This window comes from Pelodiscus sinensis, chromosome 9 (genome assembly GCF_052426305.1).
Source record: "Pelodiscus sinensis isolate ZL-2025 chromosome 9, ASM5242630v1, whole genome shotgun sequence".
In the NCBI taxonomy this organism is placed as follows: domain Eukaryota; kingdom Metazoa; phylum Chordata; order Testudines; family Trionychidae; genus Pelodiscus; species Pelodiscus sinensis.
Genome location: NC_143060.1, coordinates 17,624,048 through 17,649,505, shown reverse-complemented (window position 1 = coordinate 17,649,505; position 25,458 = coordinate 17,624,048). Strand labels below are relative to the sequence as shown.

Genomic DNA, 25,458 nt, shown 5'->3' with positions numbered 1-25,458 from the left:
AGAAAACATCATGCTGCCTAAGGTTAAAAATGTTAAGGGTCATACGCAGCATCTACTCTTGAATTGAGGCTTTTAGAACCCAGGTGGCTTTCTCTTCTTTATTATATTGTGGTATATTCTTCCCTAAGTTCTGCTGCCCATTTATTAGGAAATACCCTGATAGTACCCCTTGTGATGTTCTGCTGATCAAGAAAGGGCAGGATTTGGGGAGAGCTGCCCTTCCTATGTGGCAGAGCCCAGACCCGCTCTACTCCCTGCGGAGCTGCATAGATGCATGTTTGCAGATGAGATTAGAAGGTCTGCCTCTGTGTGGCTTTTCCAGTCCTTCCATCCCAACATTTGGAGGAGGCATGTTAGGACTTCATGGAGCACCTCCGTAGGATGCCTGCCCTGTGCATCTCCCTCAATACTCAGGCTGGGTCCAAGGGACTGGATTGAGCATAAGGTAAAGAGTCATGAGGTGTTTTTAAATTAAGCTGAAATGCAAAATTTAAAATGTTTTGCCCATCTCAGTAGAGCTTTTGAAATGATGACACTCCATAACTGAATCCAGTTTACTCCATAGTTCCCACTTTTCACAAAACAAAGAAATCTGGTTTTGATTTAATGAAATTTTATGTATTACTGTGCCTAATTCCGATCCAATTTCATTTGGAGGATTGCAAAGTCTTTAGGACAATCTTCTGCCAGTGGAAATATAGCAAAAATGTGTGCTTAATTATCTTAATTCCAAGACATATAATTTATTAAGCCGCTTCTTTAATTGTAATCAAAATCAGAGCTACAAGTATGCAAAGACAGTTGCACTTTCTGGGTAAACAGGAATCAGAGAGAAAGCCCTAATGATGCATCAATCACCTCTATCCAAAAATATACTACTTAGTAAGATCACCAATTTAATGATTTTTGTATTTCATTTATCAGCCCTGCAGTCGTCATTCTCCTCCCTATCTCCATCTGTACACACTTTCCCAATAGACCATCACAGCTGTCCTGTTTCTCACACACACAGTATCTTTTATATTCTTCCCAACTGTTTTTAATAATTGTTCTGTGCATAGGCACTGTACTTCTTTTGTTTTCTTTTTTTTAATTAAAAAAAGAGGTATAATCCAAACAAACAGGTCATCACAGCAAACAGGATTCAGTAAAGGAAGAAAATTAAAATGTTAAATGACTCAGTATTCATTGATCTCTTTTAAAGTTGGACTGGCCCTAAAGCATACTCTAATGTAGGACTAGTATAAAGAAAACAGTTTCTTACAAAATTGAAAAGTTAAAAGGTGGGTCACTAAAATATACATACTAAAGTATGGAATAATGATGGATTTGTGAGAGAAGTTTCCTTTAGGAAATTATTGTGAGTAATAATTACTGCTATACACTACTACAGTGCCATCTCATAACACGATTACTGTGCCAGAGGGTATTACTGAATGCATTTCACAGAGGTGCAAACAGAGGCACAGAAAAATCTAGTGATCAATCACCCAGCGCACACTGATGTCCATTCCCTTGCTTTGAAAGCTAAACTATCTTGACTGCTAAGACTAGCTACATCGAACGGCTACATGGCCTTTCATCCCAAAGGATCCAAGAGTATGTCAGAGACTAGATACACAAAACACATAGTAAGAAGCACCTGGATGATGAATGCTTCCAGCATGTTGGGAAGGGGATGTGCATGTAACATACTTGCAAGGCAACAACAGTGAAGAGTCCTTATTCAGAACCCAATCCTGCAACGGTCTTCATACAAAGTGATCCCTGTGCCCGGGTGGAACCTCAATGACTGCAATGGGACAGCAAGGACACTAATGTCAGCCCATACATTCTGGTTTGAATGGGTTATGGAGATCAATGCCTGGGGAGTGTCAAGATTTAGTCAAAAAGGTGGGGCAATGCAGGGAGCTTTTACTGTTATTGCCCTTGCCGTTCTTCTTCTACAGAAAGAGACTTTCAATCTTCAGGGCTGTCCATTTCACAGCACATACATTCACTTTTTAACTAAGCGGATATAATACAAAGAATATATAATATTTAAAATAATGATCCCTACTCTGTTAATAAACATTGAGATTGTGATCTGTGACATTTGAGCAGAATAGCTTTAGAGCACAACATTGGAGCTGGGCATATTGTTATGACCAGGTATCAGACTTACATATCCTTTGCCATGAGACAGGGAATATACATCCTGAGGGCATACTTCTGAGATTGGGGTGGAAATATCTAGAACAGCATCTGTCTGTATATCATGCTTATTAATAAATGAGCCAATCACCATAAAGTCTAGGCACCATTAAGTGCTTGAGTTTGGTAAAGTGTCAGTTGATATCAGCGATCCATCTACAATGAACAGTGATATCTTGACCATGAAAATACTGCCTCCTGCCTCGCCGGCCCTATGGTGTTTTCAACTTATCTTACTTTTCAAAAGACAGTTTTATCTGCAAGTATAAATTACCACTAGCTGAAAAAAACGTTTAAATTGCTTTATATACACACTATGGAGCAGATCCTGGTATAAATTAGCACAACTTCAATAAAGTCAAGTATCAGAGGAGTAGCCGTGTTAGTCTGGATCTGCAAAAGCAACAGAGGCCTTTGGAAATTTCCACTACATGCATCTGTCTATAAGGTGCCACAGGACTCCTTGTCGCTTTTTCAATAAAGTCAGTAGATAAACTCTTAAGTACAATAGTTGAGGAGCTAACCTTACAAATGGTCAGCAGATATTACAACTAACCCATCTATAGTTGTATGAGACACTCACTAAGCCTTAAAAGAATGTAGGAACTGATTTTCCAGCAAAGCAATCAATGAAAGTAGGTTTGCCAGATATTTTTAATGAAGTCATTGTAACATCAAGAAAAGTCCTCATCACTGCACAATCAAAGCAATGCACTGACTATCTTTCCCCACCAGGGATTACAACAATAGCAATACTTTTGAACAGCATCCAGCTACAAAGAATTCATTCTTATAAGTTACTTGAAACTACTTTGCTTAAATAGAAAAATCCACCACTTAACAACAACAAACATCCAACTGAATTAAATGTAAATTTCATTCTGTTGTACCAGACAGAGATTTTGTTATAGATTTTCAGTTTCATACTAAAAATTCTCTTGCCTGCTGCTTTAGGCAATAAGAGAACACCAAAATCCAGCAATCCTCTTGGGGATGAAATGTGACACATCATATTTCTATCCTAAAACTTCTCTTCGATTTTTGCATTGACAATAACCTGTCTAGATCAGACCTTCCTTTTGATGCCTCTGCTGAGGTTCATCAGTTTTCCTGAAATGTTATAGCATATATTTTCTAATCTGTATGGGTATGTCTACACTACAGTATTATTTCGAAATATCTTATTTCAAAATAGTTATTTTGAAATAAGATATTTCGAAATAAAACAATTGCACGCAAAATGCATTTTGAAATAGCATTTTGCTATTTCAAAATAGCATGTCCACACTGAGTGGACTGTGACTTGCATTTAAGGCTGGCCAGAACCAGGTCCGGCAGGGCACCAGGTCAGGACTTACTGTGTGGGGCTGCTGCCTGAGGCTGTCTGAGGTCTGTGCTTAAAGGGACCCCCCGTTCCCCCCCGGACAGCCAGTTCTCAGGTTTCCCTGCTTGCTTGTCTACCTCAATGAGGGACAGCAAAGCATTTTGTCTCTGCATGCTCTGGTTGCCCTCACTCGGGACGCCACAGCACTCTGCAACATAGAGCCCCGGGCACTCTGGTGCTTCTCATGGACACGTTGCTGTGAGCCTGGCTGCACTTTTTGCAGGCTGCCATACAGGAGGTCCATCGGGGGGTTGTCAATATCCCGGAGGCCCTGCGGGAGAGCTTGCACCCTGAGGAGCACTAATAGCCTCCCTGATCTGCCCCACTGGGGGGTTGTGCCTCGTTCCTCCCTTATATCCTTCCAGTTATCCCTCCCTAATCCCCCTTCCTGATGTCAAATAAAATACACTTATTTTCATGAACACAAACTCTATTTAACAAAATTGGGGGGGGGATGAAACTCTGGTGAGACTCGGGAAAGGAGACGGGAGAGGGGAGAAGAGAGGGTGGGAGAGGGGAGGGGGAAACCTGGGAGGAGAGAGCTAGAAGGAGTAAGCAAGGGGAAGAAGGGGGAGGGGAAGCTCAGGTTCTCGCCGGACCAACTTGATTTTCATGCAAACCTGCTCCTGGGTTCGCATGTGGCCTTTGGTAGCCAGGCTGGCAGCTATCCTGCCATAGACGGCCGCATTCCTCCGTCTAGTACGGAAATCATGGTTGTTGGGGGCACCCCCCCCCCCCCAAACCTGAATAAGGTCCATGATCTCCACCCTGGACCAGGAAGGCGCCCGCCTTCTCCAGGCCCTGACAGGCTCCTGTGAGCTGGCAGACTGCTCCTGGGGAGCAGTGGAGGGCTGGCTGCCAGTGACTTGCTGACTCATATTTTGGGGCCACTGGGTCAGGGGCAGTGACTGCTGGCTCTGGGCTGGCAGGCTTGGAGCTGGCACAGGAACTGTGGCCAGAGTCAACCCCTTTAAGAGCTCTGGGGAGGGGCAGGAATTGGAGTGTTCTTGGTTGAGGCTGGAGTAGCCACCAGGGCACCCTGGGAAGGCTGGAGGCCTTAATTGGAATTGGCTGGAGGAATTAATTTTGAAATAGCAGTTTGGCTGTGTAGATGCTAGTAAAGTTATTTTGAAATAATGGCTGTTATTTCGAAATAACTTTGCTGTTTAGACATACCCTATATTGGCCTTCAGCAGAAATACCCAAGTAGTAGTTTGACTAGTTGTAATTTCAGATTCAAAGCTTAGATCTATAGTTAATAGAAACTGTATTACACTGAAAAAAGAATAAGCAACCTACATGCATAAAGCTGTCTCAACATTCCACACTGCATTTAGTTCCTCCTCAGGATCATCCTTCATTTTCTCCTTGAAGGCCAATAACACTGTTTGCAGTGCCTGCACTCCACAAATCGGGGCATGTCAGCCCTTCCATTCATGAAACTCCTCAGTATCGTGATTATTTTTATTGACTTCACTGTCCTTTGAATCAGGCCCTTAGGGTGTGTCTAGACTACAGGGTTTTGTCAACAAAAGTGGATTTTCGTCGACAAAACTAAACCTGCGTCTACACTACCGCTAAGTTCTGTCGACATAACGTCAACAGAACTCAGCAGTTTTGTCGACTCTGGTAAACCTCAGTTAAGAGGACTGTCATTCATGTTAAAATTCGACACTTGCCAACAAGGACTTAACAAACATTTGAACTATCTTACCCATTACCAAGACAGTTTCCCCAATTATCACCTCTAATACCATTAACTCACAAACATCCCACTCTCCCTACCTCTAATATCATCAATTCACAGACACTTACCTTCCTTCCTTCCCCCCCCCCCCCGCATCCCCCTCCTCTTCTGCAATGTGATTTGTCCTTTTCATATTTGTTCATTTTTTTTAATTGTATCCTTTGGTATATATGGTTGTGACTACTTTCTTCCACTATTTGATCTGAGGAAGTGGGTCTGGCCCACGAAAGCTCATCATCTAATAAACCATCTTGTTAGTCTTTAAAGTGCTACATTGTCCTGCATTTAGCTCTTGTATAGCACTTTCACAAACAGAGCTCAGGTAGGTCCAATATATGCTTTCCACATTTACCTCTCAGGTTCTGATCCTTTCATGGAACATTGCGCCCTTCCACAACTATTTTAATGTTTTGGGAATAACTAAACAGTATGGAGCCGGTGCTAATATGTATGCATGTAGCTCCAAATAGTTTCAGGGAAAGTTTTGAGAAGGAGAGAACTAAAGGACTGGGTCCAACGTGCGTATTCATGTAATAGACATCGTAACAGGCACAGGATAAAACAACTAATCTAACTTTTGTTACATTATACTGGTGTGTCTACTCCATTTTATTTTGCCTCTTTAGAGTTCAACTGGGCTCTGTTTTCCTATATGTAAAAACGTGCCTCTGTGGTATTTTTAAGCAGCCACATCAAAGTTATGATGTCATCAGACACCAAATAACCCTTCATCATATTCGACTCACGTGTCTGAATCATCCTACTTTTTAAACCCACCAATCAAATGATAACATAACTGTGCTGAACCATCCAAAGATGTTCTGGCACACATGCAAATAAAACCATAGCAACAAAAACAAGAGCTTGACAATGGCAGCTGCTGCATGCACACACAAAATTTAACTATTTTCTTCTGAAAAGGGATATTATTATCGCATTTGTTTCCCTCTTCCCACCACCCTCAGATCACAAAATGAAGGAGAAAATATCCAATATACACTAAACAGGGAGAGGGTTTTAGTGGAATTGTGATGGGGTACAAGGATTCATGAAAGCAAATCAACTGGAGGGGTGGAGTTGGCTATACAAGTCAGCCTTTAGGTTTATGTTTGCCTTAAGGGAGTAATATTTAATGTGTGAGTAAAATGGGGGGAGGAGAGAGTTATCACACTGATCAATTTCACAACCATTTTGGCAGGCTGATTTTCAATCTAAAGTACAAATGCACATACATGTCTATTATCTTGTATATTATTGGATGACAATTATCTTCACTTTTCTTCTCTTGTAAGGCACCATCTGATCCTTTGCACGTAGTTATGTAACTCACAAGTTATCAGTCTCCTCACTTATAAAAAGATAAATGTTGTATTAGACCTCTGACATCATGTGTTCACCAAGTAATTATTTCTGATATCGTAAGAGTTATACAGAGTGCACAATAAAATTAAAAAGTAGAAAGCAAGGTTAATAAGATTATCATGTTGGTATAATAGGTAATGAGTTTTGCAGCATATCCTCATATCTGCCCTCTCAAAACATAATTAAATGACTGAGATTTATATTTTAAAGGAATGCAAACATATTGTCTATATCATCCTTACCAAATATGCTAATTATTTTACATTCCAAAATCACACAGTTGTATGGCATTTTTCAGTCCCAGAGTGTGAAGAACTAAATTCAAATCTAGGTTTTGAGTGACAGACATTTTTCACTAAAGCCATGAAAATTTCAGAATAGCTCAGAATTAAATCTAGCCTGATTTTACTCATCTTGTATCACTGTCATAAAGGCTTTCTGAAGAAAGAGCACTCTCCCTGAGTCTAAGGCCAGGTCTACACAAGGGAAGAAATTTGATTTAAAATACACAATTCTAGCCACGAGAATAGCGTAGCTGGAGTGGATGTACCTTAAATCAAATTTCTCTGGTGGCCCCACTGAGGGAGATCAACCAGAGAAACTTTCCTGTTGACTTCTCTTATTCTTCATGACCCCATGGAGCACTGGGGTTGACAGGAGTGCCCTGAGCATTCGATTAAGCATTCAATTAAGACTTAATCCTTAAGTCTTTACTAAAGATTGAAGGACTAGTCAACTATCCGATAAGCAAATGTTTATCAGATAGTCAACAGGATAGTCAACTAGTCGCTTCCTCCACCCGCCCTCCCTTGCTGCCTCTATCAGAAAGAGGCAACGAGGGGGGAAAGAGGACTGGGTGCTTGAAAGCGGCAGCGTGGCTTGAAGCCTGGGGCTAAACCCTGGGCTCCACACAGTGCTGCCGCTTTAAAACACTGCATGCAGCCCAGAGCCAGCTGCCCCCAGGCTGAACGTGGTGTTTAAAAGAGGCAGCGCCTCATGGAGTCTACTCCCACGCTGAACCCGGCCTCCATGTGGTATTGCCGCTTTGAATTGCTGCATCAGGCTCCTTACAGCATTTCAAAGCGGCAGAGCCACACAGAGCCCGGGGTCAGCTGGAGAGTCCCCAGCTAACCTCAGGCTTCACATGGCACTTTCGCCTTTGAAATGGAGCAACAGTCCTAGGGCTGTTGCTCCACTTCAAAGGTGGAGGCACCCCATCGAATAGTTGATGCAAAATGCATCGACTATTTGATGACTCATCTAGTCAATATTTAACATCCTTAGCCCTTACTAGACCCCCTAACTCGAACCCTGGAAGATAGATCTCTGGTGCATCATAGTTCTTGCACAAGAAAGCACTGATTTCATACATTAGAATGTCAGTGTTCTTGCGCAAGTACTCGTGGCCAGTGTAGACAGGCGGCAAGTTTTGGCGCAAAAGTAAATGCTTTTGCACAAAATCGCACTAATGTAGACACAGCCCTGGAGTACTGAATCCAGTTCTGGGCATACTATAGAAAGGATGTGGATGCACTGGAGGGGGTACAGCGGAGGGCAACCCAAATGATTATGGGGCTGGAGCACATGACCTACGAGGAGAGGCTACGGGATTTGGGCTTATTTAGTCTGAAGAAGAGAAAAGTGAGGGAGGATTTGATAGCAGCCTTCAACCTCCTGATGGGAGGTTCCAGAGAAGATGGAGCAAGGCTGTTCTCAATAGTAACAGATGGCAGAGCAAGGAGCAATGGTCTTAAGTTACAGTGGGGGAAGTCTAGGCTAGATATTAGGTAAAACTGTTTCACTAGGAGGGTGGTGAAGTACTGGAATGGATTACCTCGGGAGTAGTGGAATCTCCATCCCTAGAGGTTTTTAAGTCCTGACTTGACAAAGCCCTGGCTGGGATGATTTAGTTAGGGTTGGTTCTGCTTCGGGCAGGGGGCTGGACTTGACGACTTCCTGAGGTCTCTTTTAGCCCTAGGATTTTATGATTCGAATTGGTCAACCAAAATGGGATAGAGATAGGAATGGACATTATTTAGACACTGGAGAGCATATCTCTTCAAATGGGGAATTTTTTCCCTTCACCCTCCCCCCACATGAACCAACAGCAGCTCATTGCTATGGCAGGACATGGATTTGCTTCCATGTTTATTTTTCATCTTTTTAGAGTTGCACTAGGTTTTACTGCCTACCACATGTGGAAATAGAAAGGAATTTTCCCTCTCTGGTAAAATGACCCAAATTAGGGTTTTAATCTTTCCCTGGGATTCTTCTCTTCCCTCTTTTCTGGTGTATGTTCAGAGCCCAGTCATCCCCAAGGTCTGGTTAAGCAGTACCCTTAGCAATGCACATCAGGAGAGCTTTTGCAGCACTCAACACTAGGGCTGTGTCTACACTGGCAAGATTTTGCGCAAAAGCAATTGCTTTTGCGCAAAATCTTGCCAGCTCTCTACACAGGCCGCAAGTACTTGCGCAAGAACACTGACGTTCTAATGTAGGAAATCAGTGCTTCTTGCACAAATACTCTGATGTTCCCACTCAGGGATAAGCCCTCTTGCGCAACTGTTCTTGCACAAGAGGCCAGTGTAGACAGGCAACGTTAATTACTTGCGCAAGAAAGCCCGATGGCTAAAATGGCCATCGGAGCTTTCTTGCGCAAGAGAGCGTCTACACTGGCACGGATGCTTTTGCGCAAAAGCACAACTCTTGCACAAAGGCACATGCCAGTGTAGACGCTCTCTTGCGCAAATACGTTAATGCAAAAACTCTTGCGTTAAAAGTATTTGCACAAAATCATGCCAGTGTAGACGTAGCCTAAAGGTTATATATAGCCTGTTGCAATTATAAGATCCCCGGTGGTATGTAACCTGGTTTGTTTTTTGACTGAAAGGAGCTCATGGAAAAAGCACTCACACTCATGGAGACAAGCTTCACACAAAACACAGTGGCTGTGTCTACACTGGCCCCTATTCCGTAATAGGGATGCAAATGTAGCACTTTGAAATAGGCAAATCCGCGGGGGATTTTAATATCCCCCGCGGCATTTGCATTAACATGGCTGCCGCTTTTTTCCGGCTTGTAGATAAGCCGGAGAAAAGCGCCAGTCTGGACGCGATCCTCCGGAAAATAAGCTCTTTTCCGAAGGATCTCTTATTCCTACTTGAAAGTACTTAAAAGTAGGAATAAGAGATCCTTCGGAAAAGAGCTTATTTTCCGGAGGATTGCGTCCAGACTGGCGCTTTTCTCCGGCTTATCTACAAGCTGGAAAAAAGCGGCAGCCATGTTATTGCAAATGCCGCGGGGGATATTTAAATCCCCCGCGGATTTGCCTATTCCAAAGTGCTACATTTGCATCCCTATTACGGAATAGGGGCCAATGTAGACACAGCCAGTATATTTGAACTATGAGTGAGGCTTGATATAGACCTGCTTTGGGTTTCAGTGGTTTGGTTGACACAGTGGCCCAAATGAGTTCAGTGTTTACCTGGCAGGGTTAGGGTTAGAAATGTTGGATATTAGGAAAAACTATTTCACTAGGAGGGTGGTGAAGTCCTGGAATGGGTTACCCTAGAGAGTAGTGGAATCTCCATCCCTAGAGGTTTTTAAGTGCTGGCCTGACAAAGCCCTGGCTGGGATGATTTAGCATTTCGATAAATTTACAGCCACAGGCCCTTACAATGTAATACCTTTGTTCATCTTTATTTAGGGCTTCAATAGCAGGCATATGATAGCACTTGCCAGAATCCAAGGATCACAAGAATCAGGTTTTTTCCTTAAATTTCAAGGATTCCATGATGCTTCTAAATATCTCAATATCTCAATGGGCTGCATTTTTTACTACCCTTCACCAATGCATAGATAGAATATGAAGGGGTAGACCATTTTCACAGGCAAATCCCAACCTTATACACACAAAACACAGCTCAAAGCAGTTGATATTGCACCATTCTCCATTTTGCACATGCCCTTGTGGCTTTAGCAGACACAAAATGGATGCATGTAGATATTTTATAGAGGACAGCTATAAATCTGACCCAATACATGCAATGTGCTTTAAAATAGTTCAATCCTGCCATTAGAGATACATGCACTACTCTCAATGAAAGCATCTACAAACAAAATTGAGCTCAAATAGCCAAATTCAATTACATACATTAATGGAGTTACACAGTTATTAAATATTGCTCAAAACATCTAAATATATTATTTTTATTTACACCAGTGCAGACTCCATTGTGCTGTAGCTAGTAACAGAAGAATACAATCCACTGAATTTAATAAACTCTACAGCTGGTCAGAAAACTCACCAATCAGAATTAACTTACTTGGGCCAAACCCCCATTGAAATCAATAGTAGCTGGAGGCATTCAGCACTTTTGAAAATCAAGTCATTTATTTAGGTGCCCTCCATTGCATTTATGTGCTTAATCTTCAGACACTGAGGTTTCAACATTTGGAAAACCTGCTTGGAGAACGTGGATCAAGCCAGACAAAGCCTCAGATTGTAAACTCCTGGAGGTTGGAACCTCATCTAATCCTTTATTTGCTCAGTTCCTAATACAACAGTGCTCTAAAACTGGGCTTGGACTTGGGCTGCTTCCACAATACAAATAATTAACTAGTAATCAAACATATTAAATGAATCAAAGGGTATCTTTGTACCAACCTGGAATTAAAATGATCCCATCTATTTCACAAAAAACTCCATCTGCTTCAAGTTCTCTCTGCGATAAGACACAGAGTTAACCATAGTAGCTACTATGGCAATGCTAAAAACAAGTGGGTCTGAATCTACAATTTGCATATCTAATGAATAATTGCAGTCCACCAATGCATTTTAAATAATCCAGATTGGATGATATAGCCAGTACAGCTACTGGAGCTAGAACACCTCCTTCCCATTGACACAGAACTCGCCAGCAGGGAGTTCTCCAGAGAGGTTACTTTGGTCTGGAATTTATTCTCACCTACCTAACTCCTAACAGTCCTCAACTGTTGCTGTTTAGGCTATGCTGAAAAGAACATCTCTTTGCTGGAGCTCTGGGGAGGGTTGAGGGTGAGGGAGTTGATGGAGTTGGGTTTATTTTGCTGCTTTGAATTACTAGCTGGTTATGTTAATTTAATTTGGGTGTGTGGTTTTAGTACAATGCTGGGTGGTTATTCTTGTAAGGAATGTTCTTTCCAACAATTGTTTGGACGCACAGAGCCATGGATGAGTATCCTCTCCTTTATATTTAAATAAAAAAAACAGGCATAATAATAAATATTGGCATTTATGAAGAATCAGAATTTCCATTGATTCTCTACAGGGCTTGACAGGCTGACATGGTGTTTTGGGTCTTCTAGAATTTGCTTTGAGGCCTCAACCAAATGAAACATTCAGCCTTGCTGTGTACAGCAGTGACCACAACAAAGACTGTGGTTTCTCCCACACTCGCCTTAAATAGATTTAAATTAATGCTATTCATCATTGGCTGGAAAAGAAGGGAAATATAAAAATGCAGTAACTGCAGACAAGTCAAAACCCAGCCAGGAGCATTGGGTAACTTTCTTACCAACACGCAAACCTCACAGCTATAAATGCACTGACCTCCATTCAAAGACTTCTCCTAATTTTCCATCCAAACTATCTACTGTCCCACTCCAGATTGCTTGTGGAATAAGATACATACATAATATGATTGTGTTACTAACTTCAAGATCACCTGGACAACATTCTAGCCATATTAAAAGCATATTTAACAGTGTTTGGTTGGTTGGTTGGTTGGTGTTGGCAAAAGGAGGAAGCTAAGCCACATGAATGAACTTCTGCCAATGGTTCATGATACAGCAAACAGTCACAAGGTTCATTATAGCTAGGGTTAGAATTAACACAGGCACTTACCATCAGTTACAACAGCAGGGTGAGAGCAGTTGTCCCAACCTAAATCCTACTTCTGTCAACTACTATTTGCTCCTGCAAGGAGCAGATTGACTAGTCTACATTCCAAAAGAGAATTTTTTGATGGACAAAGATATTTTCTACACCACAGACTGTGTGTGTGTGTGTGTGTGTACGTGCGTGCGCGCATGTGTGTGTTTGTGATCTAAAACTACAGCTCCTCAGAGATTTTAGTCTTTGCATTTTAAAACCAGTTGTAAGTACTTATGTTTTCTGCAGGCTTTTTAATGGGAACCTTTCATGGACATGAAATAATACAAGATCTGATTTTCTTTGATGGTGGAAATACCAATAGCACTAAATCTCATATTATTTTTAACCCATAAATGCTTCTCTATGTCAAGAAGGCCCATGAAAAATAAACATATAAATATTGAGGCGTTAAGAGATGTTATGAACACTGACATAGCCAGGTTCCTTTGGATCTTCTTATACAGCCCAATATACATACATACATGTATTCATACACACACGCACTCACACACACAGTTCCGTAAATCTGTTTTAAGAGTCAATGTAACTACATGTTCTGGAGTAATGTATGTCACATCCAGCTTCATGTGTGAAACTTTTAAGATTGCTTTTACATATGGCTAGATTTCAATAGTCATGTATTAGAAGTCAATTTTCAATAATCTTATAGTGAGGATAAGCCATATACACTTAAAATATTTCCATAGAGCATTACATGTTGACTTCATGACAGATATGATATTCTGAAATGTGGCCTTTTTTTAATCATTAAACACTATTCTAATGAGCAGTTGGAATTAATCTTGGGAGGAAAAAAAACCCTACTGATCTTACACCTGCTCTTTAGCAGTGGGAAGTGGGTTCTCAATCTGTTAACATGACCATCTGGCCAATCTGCATATCGTGGCTATCTGTACGATGGAATGGCAATAATGTAGCCAAAATAAAACCAAAATGCATCAAATAATAGCAGTGGAATATTTCTTTTGATTTAAATTAAATAATCAATGGTGTCTCAGAGAAACCCAAGAAAGTAACCTAAATAATTAAAAATGAGCTGTCACTACAACATTAAGTAAACAATATGGTGTAATGCTGTGGACACTGGTAGCACTTTACACTGTAAAACACTGTACTTTTGCAGAGCAGGGGTTTAGGATGCTGTGACAGCTCTTTTCATGATGTAGAGTACTGTTAGAACACCTTCCACATTACAGATACATACTGAACAACTGAAGCTATTAACAGAATTAATGCAGTAACAATCAATAACAACTGCAGTAAAAGATGGTGGCACAAAGTGTTATGTACCTTTCTAACTTGGAACGAAAAGATACTTACACTGATAATCTGAGTACATGAAAGTATATTTCTTGCATGTCCATTATTTCAGTTAATACTCCTTTATTACAGCCTAAGTATAAAGCACCATCAACTACGGCATAAAATGTGTCTATTTTAAGTTTAAAGTCCTGTATATATATATATGTATTATTACAGAATAAATTATCCACAAAAGGTATTTCAGTGCTCAGTGAACTTTCAGTTATACAAATACATTAGACTTCTTATTTCCAGCTCGGGTTCATTTTTTTATGCTATTTTAAAATCAGTAAAATGATTTAAATAAAAAAATCTCAGATTTATTAAAAATTACCATATTGAAATGTTCTTCTGAAAGATTAAAGATTGTGAGTGGCAAATTTCTAACTAGCTTTAATTCTTAGCTAAATGGATAACGTCTGTTAAAAATAATCAAACATTGCATTGTTATCATTTTGTGGCCTATAGATTACAACCTAGCTTTGTCCACTAAAGAAGTCTGAAAACTCTGACCTCTCAGAAAATTTAACTACTTCAGCTGTGAATCTTTTCTACAATCTGAACACATTAGCAGAAGTAACTCTGAAGCAGTAAAAGACTCAAGAAAGTTCTTGGTTGAGTGCTTACTAATGAACAAAGGTTAACTTTATCTAAAAGGTCAAATGCCTGGTGGCTAAGGTTATGACCTTAACAACTTAAATTGTGACCTTGGCACGTGCCTGGTTTATTGTAGACTCTGATACAGATCATCTGGTAAAGTACTAGTCATAAATTAGCTTTACTGTTACACTCCCACAAAGAAAACGGTTTGCCACAGTGGTTTCCAAGTTGTCATTTGATACACGTGCAGAATAAATGAAAATTTAAAAGCAAACACAAGTTAAGGATATGAAAGTGCTTTTCTTAAACAGGTTACAAGCTGCAAATTGAAGTTGATGCTCTATATTTCAATACATTTTTGGTCATCTTATAATTCAGAAAACACCGGGAGTCCCTGTTTTCTTACAAAGATGGCATGCAATTTACGTAGTCACATACTTAAGTTTTCTTGTTGTCTATACGGTATTTCTTAAAAGAGAATAATTCATTTCTGCAGCTGAATGTGCTTTGTCAGAAGCATTATTTAAAACAAGCATATGTATTCTCTTAATGGATGAGAGTGCCCAACTAAAGAGGAAGCCTGGACTCAAAGCAATAATTATTGTATATGTTTAGATGGAAAGGAACATCTCACTGTCAAAATTTTCTAGAATAAGGCATTGTGAAACAAAATCAAATCACTCACATAAATAAATAAATAAATAAATAAATAGAAGCGAGCACTATAGGTGAAAAGGCCACAATGGTTTTGGCACATATCTTAAAGCACGTTTCAAAGTCTCTGCCTCCTGCCAACACTGGCAACTTCTCAAAACTTTTAAGGAGGTAAAAACATTGTTTAGTGTTTACAAATCTTCTGCACGATAGCAGATGCCTGTCAAATCAGCTATATGTAAGTTGACCAACCTACCTAATATTTGTGTTGGCAACTTCCACGGCATAAATAACAGGTCTGTAAATCTCTGAAATCAAGTCTGAAATATTCTGAGACAAAGGACGCTCACTATTTTCTTTTGTCATTTTCCTGTTGCGCACACAGCATTAGCTGCCATTACTGCGGTTCTCTGAGAACCAATCACCGTTGAGTTGGCCAGCATTCAGGTGTACAGAAGAATCATGGGATATATCAGAGGAAAACAAAAAACCAAAAAGGTAGCCTGATCCATGATGCTTTCATTTTGTCTTTTTAAGACAAATACTACACTGCAGAGTTCCTAAATATAATTTGACCTTGCCTTATGATTATATTTACTAACATCCTAGCACAAATGACAGCAATATCAGTTTAACGTAATATATACAATCATTAAACAGCAGTGAGAGATTTGCAGTTTAAAAGGGGCTATATTTAAATAAAGAAAGATTAAGTCTAATGTTTAAGTTCCTGTGGCAAAAGTTTAGTCCAAAGAACAGTAAGTGCAACCGCAGTTTTTGATGAACACAGAAATTATCAAGGGTTCACTAATCACTGCCACTGGTTACCACTGTCATATTGATAAAATGGAATGCTGCTAATCAAAATATTATTAGTGTCTTCAAACAGCTAATGTGTGATTTCCTCAACAAAAAACCCTGTCACTTCAGGCCTCCTTATATTACATATGCACTTAGTTTAGCTGCTAATCTGTCTCCGTCTCACAACCATATTCTATCTAGACACATACAGAATGACAGACAAAAAGGATAAAGTGCATTCACATTTTTAAGGTAGGAGGTCACTGGTTTCTTCTGACAATTTACAGTGCTTTTCAGACGCCTGCATTTAATTCATGAAATATGACACTAACTAAACAATATTACTGCTAAATGTAAGTCTACATGAATTGGTCATTCCCACCATACCATGTAGAAAATAAATCAATCTGCCTATAATATTTGCCTACATTTTCTTCTCCAGAAATGTGTTGTGTGATTATCAAATCACATCTAATTACGAAAATTTCATAGCTTAACTATGTAAAATACCACAATAATATCCAAATGAATATCTAACTATAGCATATATCAATAAAGTTCCCGAAGTGATATGATGTATTGCAACAAATACTGATTTACTGCAGACAACTTTCAGATAGTCAGCACTCTATGTATCACCTCCAAAAGAATACTGGATAGATGCAAGACTTCTTATTTATTTATTTATTTATTTAAGTTTCTACTGATAAAAGTCCACTGACTTTTTTTTGTTCACTTCCCCCACACCCTGCGCCTTCAACTCCCTCCAGCCCTCAGGTTTTAATTACTACTGTGAATGAAATCTAATGATACTAGTACATTATATGAAACGTCAACAAGCTCCAAAAACTTAGGACTAACATTTCATACAAAGCAATTCTGTCTGAAATAAAATGAAAAGAAATGCTACAGTATGTTATTTGATCCACTTTACCAACTAAGTAGCCTCTCAATATATTAATATTCACAGGCAGGGTGTGGTTTGCATTGGAGTCACAGACAAGAAAGCGAATTTTATGACATGTAAAGGTATTTCTGCTCTCCTGAATGCAATATTGTCCAACAAGCCGTCAGTTCTTAGTATCAGTCAGATTCTAAATGTATTCATTTATTGTATGTTAGTAACATTTTTCCTGATGACTTTACTTTTCCCACTTGATAACACATACATTTATTTTAGCCATAATCCACACTGGCGCTGTTTCATTTATATATTTATGCAATTTCTTATTTTTTCTCTTGGGACTAATCTTGCAAGGCGCTGAACACCTACACTCATCACCCATGTAAATATGAGCTGAAAACACTCATTGGGTCTTACCACCACTGGGCTTTTGACACTTTTATTTCTCTGAATTTATTCGTTATATGTCACCACACACATACAAAATTTTAAAAAATGTTCAGCCACCTTCTTCCTCCATAAGGTCCATTTTAAACATGCCTCTAGACAGTTCTAAAGAACAGCCTTTAACATTTCCTGTGCTAATATTCATGTCAGCCACTTCTTAAAGCAGTTTAGATGTGCCAAACATTTGATTTCTGTTAGATATTAGAAAACTAACATATCTTGACACTACTACTTCTTAAAGGCAACAGAAAGTGGGAGAACTCTTGTCCATTCACAAGAGAACAGTGGTATAGACTCTCTGACTGGTTAGGCCCGGAACTGGAGTAAAAACCATGCTGCCAGCCACATTTACATGGCACATATTCTCCCAAGTTCAAATACTGACTCATACGGTCTCTGACTGGTCATGACAGTCAATTCAGATGGTACAGCAGTGGATTGTAAACACACAGAAAGTTGGACAACTTTGCATAAATGCACTTACCTGCTGCGTGCACAAAGTATGCCAAATATAAATCGAGTTCCTTAACAGAAACTCCTATATGATGTGGCTGTACGCACAGCCCTGGATTAGAGCACTGTGGGGACTTTACAAGGCGTTCGCCATCAGTACTTTCGAGCGGAATACCTTTAAATAAAATCACCATAACAAGGTCCAACCTCCAGACCTTATCTGCCTGCCGTAGGCAGTCAATTCTTCTCATCTTGCCCTTCTGGTCAGGATTGGAAAGAACACAACATGGAGGCTTTTTTCCTGTGACTGTGAGAACAAAATCCTCTCGGTACTCAGGCCTGATATCTTTCCGAAGCTTTGCCAAAAGTCTGGATGCCCACTTTTGTTTGACCTCAGGTTTTTCGCTAAGCAGTTCATCCTTCACTGCTCTCTCTTCCTCTTTTGACATGCGTTTTTCATGTTTTTTGAAGTATTTTCGTTTTCGGGCTTGCAGGTTGAACCACGTGTACGCAAATGCTCGGACATGAGGCAGAAGTGCTTCAATGAAGGGATGAAATTCATCCTGGAAAAAATGATAAAAGAATTATATGGATGTCATGAAAACACGAATCAGACACAAGGTTCAAAATACTTCCTTAAAGTAATACTTTAACACACAAGAAATGAACATTCACTAGAAGTGTAAATTAAGTAATGACAATGTGTATATACTACACAGTGCAGAAAATACAATTACTTATGTAATCCACACATATATAAACATATATACAGAGTTACACATATACCATATAGAGAGATATACCTATCAGTAGATAAACTCTTTCCCAGTATTATATCAGCCAACAGACTATAACACCATATCACAGAGGATAGAAAACAACTAAAATATATGTAAGTGAGGAAGATTCTGTAGCTAGCAGAGACAGTTCCAAAACTTAAAAATACTAAAAACTGAAATAAAAGTTTACAAATATGTAAGTGTAGTGACCTCAATCCATTTTCAAGGAATGCATATCTTACATCGCTCTCTCCCTGACCCTGCTGCTTGTGGTGTAGCCAGCATATGCCCGCCAAATTGGCAATTTCTAAACATTTGGATGCCAATCAATGTTTGTATGGGGAAGTCTGAAATACAGCAAAACTTTCCCAAAGACATATTTGGAAATGGTAATCTGCAGGGTCATAAAATTTCAACATAAACTGTTTTATACTACAATACAGGGTGCTTCTAATCTCTATGTTTACTGGACCACTAGAAATGGTAAATAATGTAACTAATTTGCAAATTTCTCCAGAATTAAAACTTAGAAAACTCTACCCTTATAATTCAAAAAATTGTTTGGTGTATATGTATCTTACCAAAAATTATAAATCTGATATTGTGCCAAGAGTATAAGACAAATTTCTCCTTGCCTTCTATTAAAAAGAGAGAGGGGGGAACCCTCTATATATATATGAAGGCATTGCCAGAGAGATCCAAACTCAGAAAATGATTTATTTTTGTTAATACATTTTGGTTTATTTTTCTTAATATATTTTAAAGGGATTTACCACGTTTATAATTCTTTTTTCCACCTGAGGACATTGCTTGCCTTTAGTAACAATTTTTTAAGTTTATTCAGACGGAAATAATCACTGTTAAAAAGTTTCTTGAACTTGACTAAATATGTTAAAAAAGTTCCATATATTTAACGTTTTAAACAAATAAACATAAATCAGACAGGGATATCAAAATACGTTATAATTCACTATATTCTGCTTGTTACGTTTCTCTATGTAATACTGTTATGATATGTCACACTACCTATAGAAAAGCATATACATTTTGAGGACCCAATTCTTATGCAAGGGACTAAATTCACTTATGAGGTCGAAGGAACTAGTCCCATGAACGAAGTTACTACCATTTACAGGATTGGGTCCCACAGGGCAAAAAAACAAAAAACCTGAAATCGCACAAAGCTTTCCATATTAAATTCTAATTTATGTCCATTCTTGCAAAGTGATAGAGGATTGGAGGGGGGAGGGGATTTAACTGAATTTCTTCTTTTACATTCACTCAGTAGACTATGTCATGTACCAAAATAATTTTATATCATCAAAAATAACATTGTTAAAATGTACTTCTTCTACAGCTCCAATGGCTTATGTTTTTAAATTGGCTTTGCTGCTCAAATAAATACAAACAAAAACGATAAATCAGTGATAAGAACATTATTGTAGCAAATTCCTGACAGAATTCAAAACCGTATATTAGATTTCTAAATAGCATAATTGCATGTATTCTATGCGCAACCTAAAATGTAACTATTAAAATAGGTAAACACCTTTCGATGTTTTAGAAAAACGGAGATTATTAGAAAAAAACAGAAAATGAAAGGTAGTTCAACACAGCACACCAGTGCGGGAGTCATTACGAATATGAATGGTTACTAAAATATAATAAGTAAAATGCAATAAATTACTTTGGCGTGTGACATTTTTCCCCCTCTACTAGAGAAGATCCTGGTTTCAAATTTCAGTAAAGTAAAAAAAAAATTGCTACTAGCTTTTAGGCAGTAGTTTCAAGAAGCAAGAGAAAGGCAGCAAACATAACACATGTAAGCTGTACTTTCACAAATGAAAAATAGCTTTAGAAGAAACAAGGTAAAAAACAGGCAGGTCACCATAAGCTGTTAAAAAGAATACCCTTCTGATCCTTAACGTTCTTCACTCCCCTCCCCATTAAGAAGAGCCGAGAGTGTGAAAAGGCCTTCCGCTAAGTCAAAGTTTATCTACTAGGGTATACACACAAGTACTGAAAAGAACGACGTTGAAATGGAGGATCGTTTTAAGCATTAACAAATTCTAAATACATCTTGGTTTATGCAGAAATATTTAATATTCTGCTTTCAACATTACTTTTTATTGACTGATCTTATATAATCATGACTTTTTTGGACACAGGCTAGATACTATCCAAAATACTATTCTTTTAGTCTTAAAGATAACAGAAAATCTTAAAGAGGGAGAAAAGGAAAGAAACAGGATGGAAATGACTTTAAAAGAACTCAGAACCATTAGATGGCCTAAAGAGTAGGCTGTAATTTTAAGCAGTTCTTAGTCTGTATTAAACAGCTATATACTACACCATATATATAAACACATAACATAATCACATAAATAGTCCAATGTGATTTTTCAAAATAAGATACACTAAGCAAAAAGGTTAACTCAAGAACAGAAAACTGATACACTAACTCGACCAGTATTTCTAACTATCTTCATAAACATATTCCCCTTTAAAATCAACCTACCTAAATCTCAGTGACAAGGTATTAGCAAAAAATGAACAGGGATAAAGGAATCCACTACCAATCCAGCCAAATTTGATGTTTCATTCTACACAATAAAGTTGTTTCAATATTATAATACCAAAAATGTAGCAATGCAAGAGCGACTGTTCATAAATGTGCAGGTCTGATCACATGATCACAGCAATATTTAAAGATTTAAAGGAAATAAGATTATTTTTGTTGTTTCTCAGGTGAAGTAAAAAAATATTTCAATAGTTTAGTTTAAAGACATTATTATCTCCTTTAACAATTAAATGTTATTCTAAAAAATAAAAGGCATCATGAATGTATTTCATACGATTTTTTAAAAGACGGTGATAAAAAGTAGTTTTTATCTTAAAACTTTCTCACAATTTGTCAATATTGTGCTTCAAAGCACATTCTGCATCTAAAAGCTGGGCCTCACAACTATATGTTTATAAAAATCATCACGTACTCTTAAAAACTATAAAATCTACTGACAAAAAAGTGTGAAAATCCAGATCAGAATTAAAAGAAATAAAGTGATGCTTTAGAGTAATTGTTTTACATAAGATTTTTATGTGAATGTGTTTGAAAATAAGTCAGATATAGCGAGGGCAACATTTCTACAAGCCATGTTCCTAGAAATGTTTGTTCATAAATCTATAGAGCTACATGAGTATCCAAAATATTTTCTGGATATTCAGTAAGGGAGTGAAACAAATGATATATCTATTTTACTTATAAATTATACAAAACTCTATATCAGGTACATAGTTATGTCATTTCGATTACATTTAACTAATGTGTTTTATGACCATTTTTTAATCCACTTTCTAAGGTTTTGCCTCTAAAACTGAGCCAAAACTTTAAAAAGCACTTATTTCAAAACGTACATATCTCTCTATATATAAATCTTTTGTTAATTCTGTCAAGAAAAAAAAATGAAGCCCTTATTAATGATTTCGTATATACTTTGTGTGTATAATGATAGAACCACATAATTGTTCCATTCTCAATGTGGAGTTTTTAAAGAGGGCATCTCAATTCCTAAACTACTTTTCCAAATCTGCAACAAGAAGGCAAGAATTTTGGAACAGAATGACACGATGGTCAATACTATAAAATATCCCAAATTTATCATAAGTCTTCTTTTTAATGTCCCACTGGGCCTACTAAAACAGGATTACTTGCATGCAGTTTGAAAAGAGAATAGTATATGGCTGCTTCTATGAAAGTTATGTTATTACCAATTGTCCAATACCTGAAACAGTAGTAGATATTTACAAGTTACATTAATAAACTTTGACCAGAAAGGTACATGGTTTGAACTCCCCCCTCCTCCATTTCACTGTAGCTCACAAGCCTATTTCATTTTATCTACCTTCTGCCTACAATCAACGGTAAGATTACTACCATGGTAAATTTCCAACCTACAGTCACTTTGGATACAATAATCACAAATGCATCAATATATGGAGAGAAAACTTTTAAAGGTATTCAGGCTACTTCTGAGAGCTATCCATTCCTATGGTAGGAATCAGCCATTCTAGAGAGAAAATAATTTGAGGGGAGATATATATGTGTATGTATATCTAAAATAATAGGAATAACGTTCTCAGAATCCTATATAGCAGGAAATAGACTTGGGTCTGAGTCCACCACAAAGTATTTCCTCATTCAAACTGTTCTGCTAATTGAAGGTGTACAATTTAATGCTTGCAATAACCTGGATTAAAAGGGAGGGAAGAAGGTACTTAATTGGAACTAAATAGAAATTATCCTCCTTATGAAGAATAGTCAGACTAGAAGGCAACTAAATCCCAGACAGGATTACAGAGTTATATACAGGGGAGAGAAAGCTTTGGAGAGAACAAAAATCACATCTCGCTTCAGCTTCATGCCTTTTAATAGTGAAATTAAAAATGAAAAATGCCACCACCGGATCTGAAGCTGCAAAAGCGCAATCCCTTGCCTGAGGAGGTATAGAGGGAGGGAGGGAGAGAAGGTTGGGAAGAAAAGTTGCCCGAAGTCCTGAGCAGTTTAGCGGAGCTGGAGCAGCAGCAGCTAGCGCAGCAGCTGTGAAAGGAAGAGACCGTCCGGAATGGAGGGCAAGTCTAGGGCTGAGCGTCAGCACACCAGCTTCAACTGCAGAGATCCAGGGCAATACAAGGGGGAGTATGCAGAGGGGAAAGGCATTTGGAATAATCATGTTAAAAATAACACAGAGAGGCAACTTTGCCACCCTCAGGGCACGAGCAACATTGTGGGAAGCACGGACTGAACTTGCAATGCAAACTTCCCCCGCGCCCCTTAACATCCAGGCAACTGTGACACCCGGGAAAGTGACAAGGCAGGACATTTACAGGGAGCAGGACGAGCTCGACCAACGGAGGCTGCAACTACAGATTGTGCCTGGGGTGCAGTGTCTGGAGCTGTAGATCTATGCACGGCTGCAGGCTACTTACAGCTATAGAGCTGTGCACGAGAGTACAGTGAATGTCCAGCTGTAGACCTATGCAGGAGTGCAGTACGTGCAACCATACGTCTCTGCATGGGTGCAATGTGTATTTTTTATATACATGGCTATAGATCAGGGCAATGTATATAGCTGCAGATCTATGCGTAGGCGCTATGTATATAGCTATAGGTCTAGGCATGGACAACGTAACAAATACTCATAGGCAAACCTTAACCGTATCTACCAACCATACCCTTAAAAACAGAAGTGTGGACTTCAGGGAGGGAAATCAATGTAGACTATGCAAACCTTACGTCTTAAAATAGAAAATGCAGCAGCTTTTTAATGCTACATTAAAAAAACAAGCCTGAGCACAGCTTATGTTTTCATGCATTACTCTCATCGGAAGCACAAACAGTGAGTATTGACTGCAGATGACCAAGCATGTCCTGGGCTGCAACCCTGCTAAGCACGTGCAGGTCTCCCTTCCCCCTCCCCCGCCCCGCCAAAAAAATTGCCTCGAAGCAGAAAAACCCCACTACCAATATTAATTAAACCATTAATAAGTAGGCGCCATTAGCCATGTGCCTACACAAATGGCCGTGCAAGAAGAGGAATGCAACCCAATGTGGAAACAAAGTTACTTTTCTTGAAGCTGTATCCCCCCCCCCCCTCGCGCGCCACCCCACCCCACCCCCAGCGCAGACACACACCCACCACCCAGCCAAACCAGCCCCAAATGCATCCGAAGAGCTGCTTACCTGGGTGAGACAGAGAGGAGAATACATGACTGCGGTGGGGGTTTTTGTGGTTTGGAGGTGTGTGTGTGTATGTGTGTGTGTGTGTGTGTGTGTGTGTGTGTGAAAGAAAGAGAGAGAGAGAGAGAGAGAGAGAAAGAAAGGGAGAGAGAGAGAGAAAGAGAGAGAGGGAGAGAGAAAGAGGGGGGGAGAACCTAGCCTGCTTCTTGCTTTCACATTTCCAACTCTGCTAAACTGCAGCGAGCGCTGAGCAGCTCCATGAGCTGAACTTTAACCCCGCCTAGACTTTCCCCTACACTACACACTATACATGTCTACTGTACACAGGCGTTAAAGGCATAGCACACGCTTCCCACCCACCCCCAGCTTCCAGCAGCGAGGCCAGGCTCCCCGGGAACCTGCCAGCGCGCGCCTCCTGCTCCTGCTCCGCTCTGCACCGCACCAAGAGCAGCAGCAGCTCGCTGGCTGCCTTGCCCGGGGGAGGGAGGGGAGGGGAGAGGGGCTGCAGTGCTCTGCTCGGCCAGCCCTCCCCTATCCCCGATCCCCGCTCTCAGTGCATTACTGGGTAACGCAGGCAGAAGCAGTTACAGGCAGGACTCACGGGCAGCTATAGGCTACGCACTGTACAGGATGTGCCTGAGCAAACAAAACTACTTTTCCACATTGCTAGCCCCCCACCCCCACCCGCCCGCCTCGCTCCTTTCAAAGGCTATCAAGGAGAGGGCCTAAAAGGACGGGAGGAACTTCCCCGAGCTCGCCAAGAAAGAGCTTTTAGAGGGCTACCGCTTGTGCAGCCTCTGTACTGCGTCTGTAGCGCCGCAGATGCAAAAGTCTGGGAACATTTTGGGGGCAGCTGTTGGCCTTGCAGACGCTCCTCGGAAGAGAGGGATATATTTAATTACGCATCGTAAACTCAAAACTTTTTTGCAGGCACCGTGTTCATTAGAGGAGGTCTTGAAGTTGGCTGTTTTTTTACACGTGGAAGCTTCACAGATTTTTTTTCTGAACTGTTGAAGCGAATAAGTTATAAGCCCTGCAGTGGGTGCAGTCCGCTAGGGCTGTTTGTTTGTTTTTTAATTAAGAAAAGATCTGCACACCTTAGTACGGTTCAGGATCATAAATAGTTTAGCAATTGGAACGTCTTTTAAAGTAAAGTCCCT

At 39.6% G+C, this 25,458-nt stretch overlaps 1 protein-coding gene across 11 annotated transcripts in view; it reads right to left on the bottom strand.

Moving 5' to 3' along the window:
• NFIA (nuclear factor I A) overlaps positions 1-25,458 on the bottom strand; it is a 502,507-nt gene that overhangs the window by 319,117 nt on the left and 157,932 nt on the right. For 6 of the 11 annotated variants that reach the window (XM_006132338.5, XM_089780448.1, XM_089780447.1 and 3 more), the window contains exon 2: positions 17,814-18,345. In XM_006132338.5, coding sequence (XP_006132400.2) covers positions 17,814-18,345 — 532 coding nt within the window. The other 5 variants (XM_075936108.2, XM_075936109.2, XM_075936110.2 and 2 more) reach the window with 2 other exon arrangements.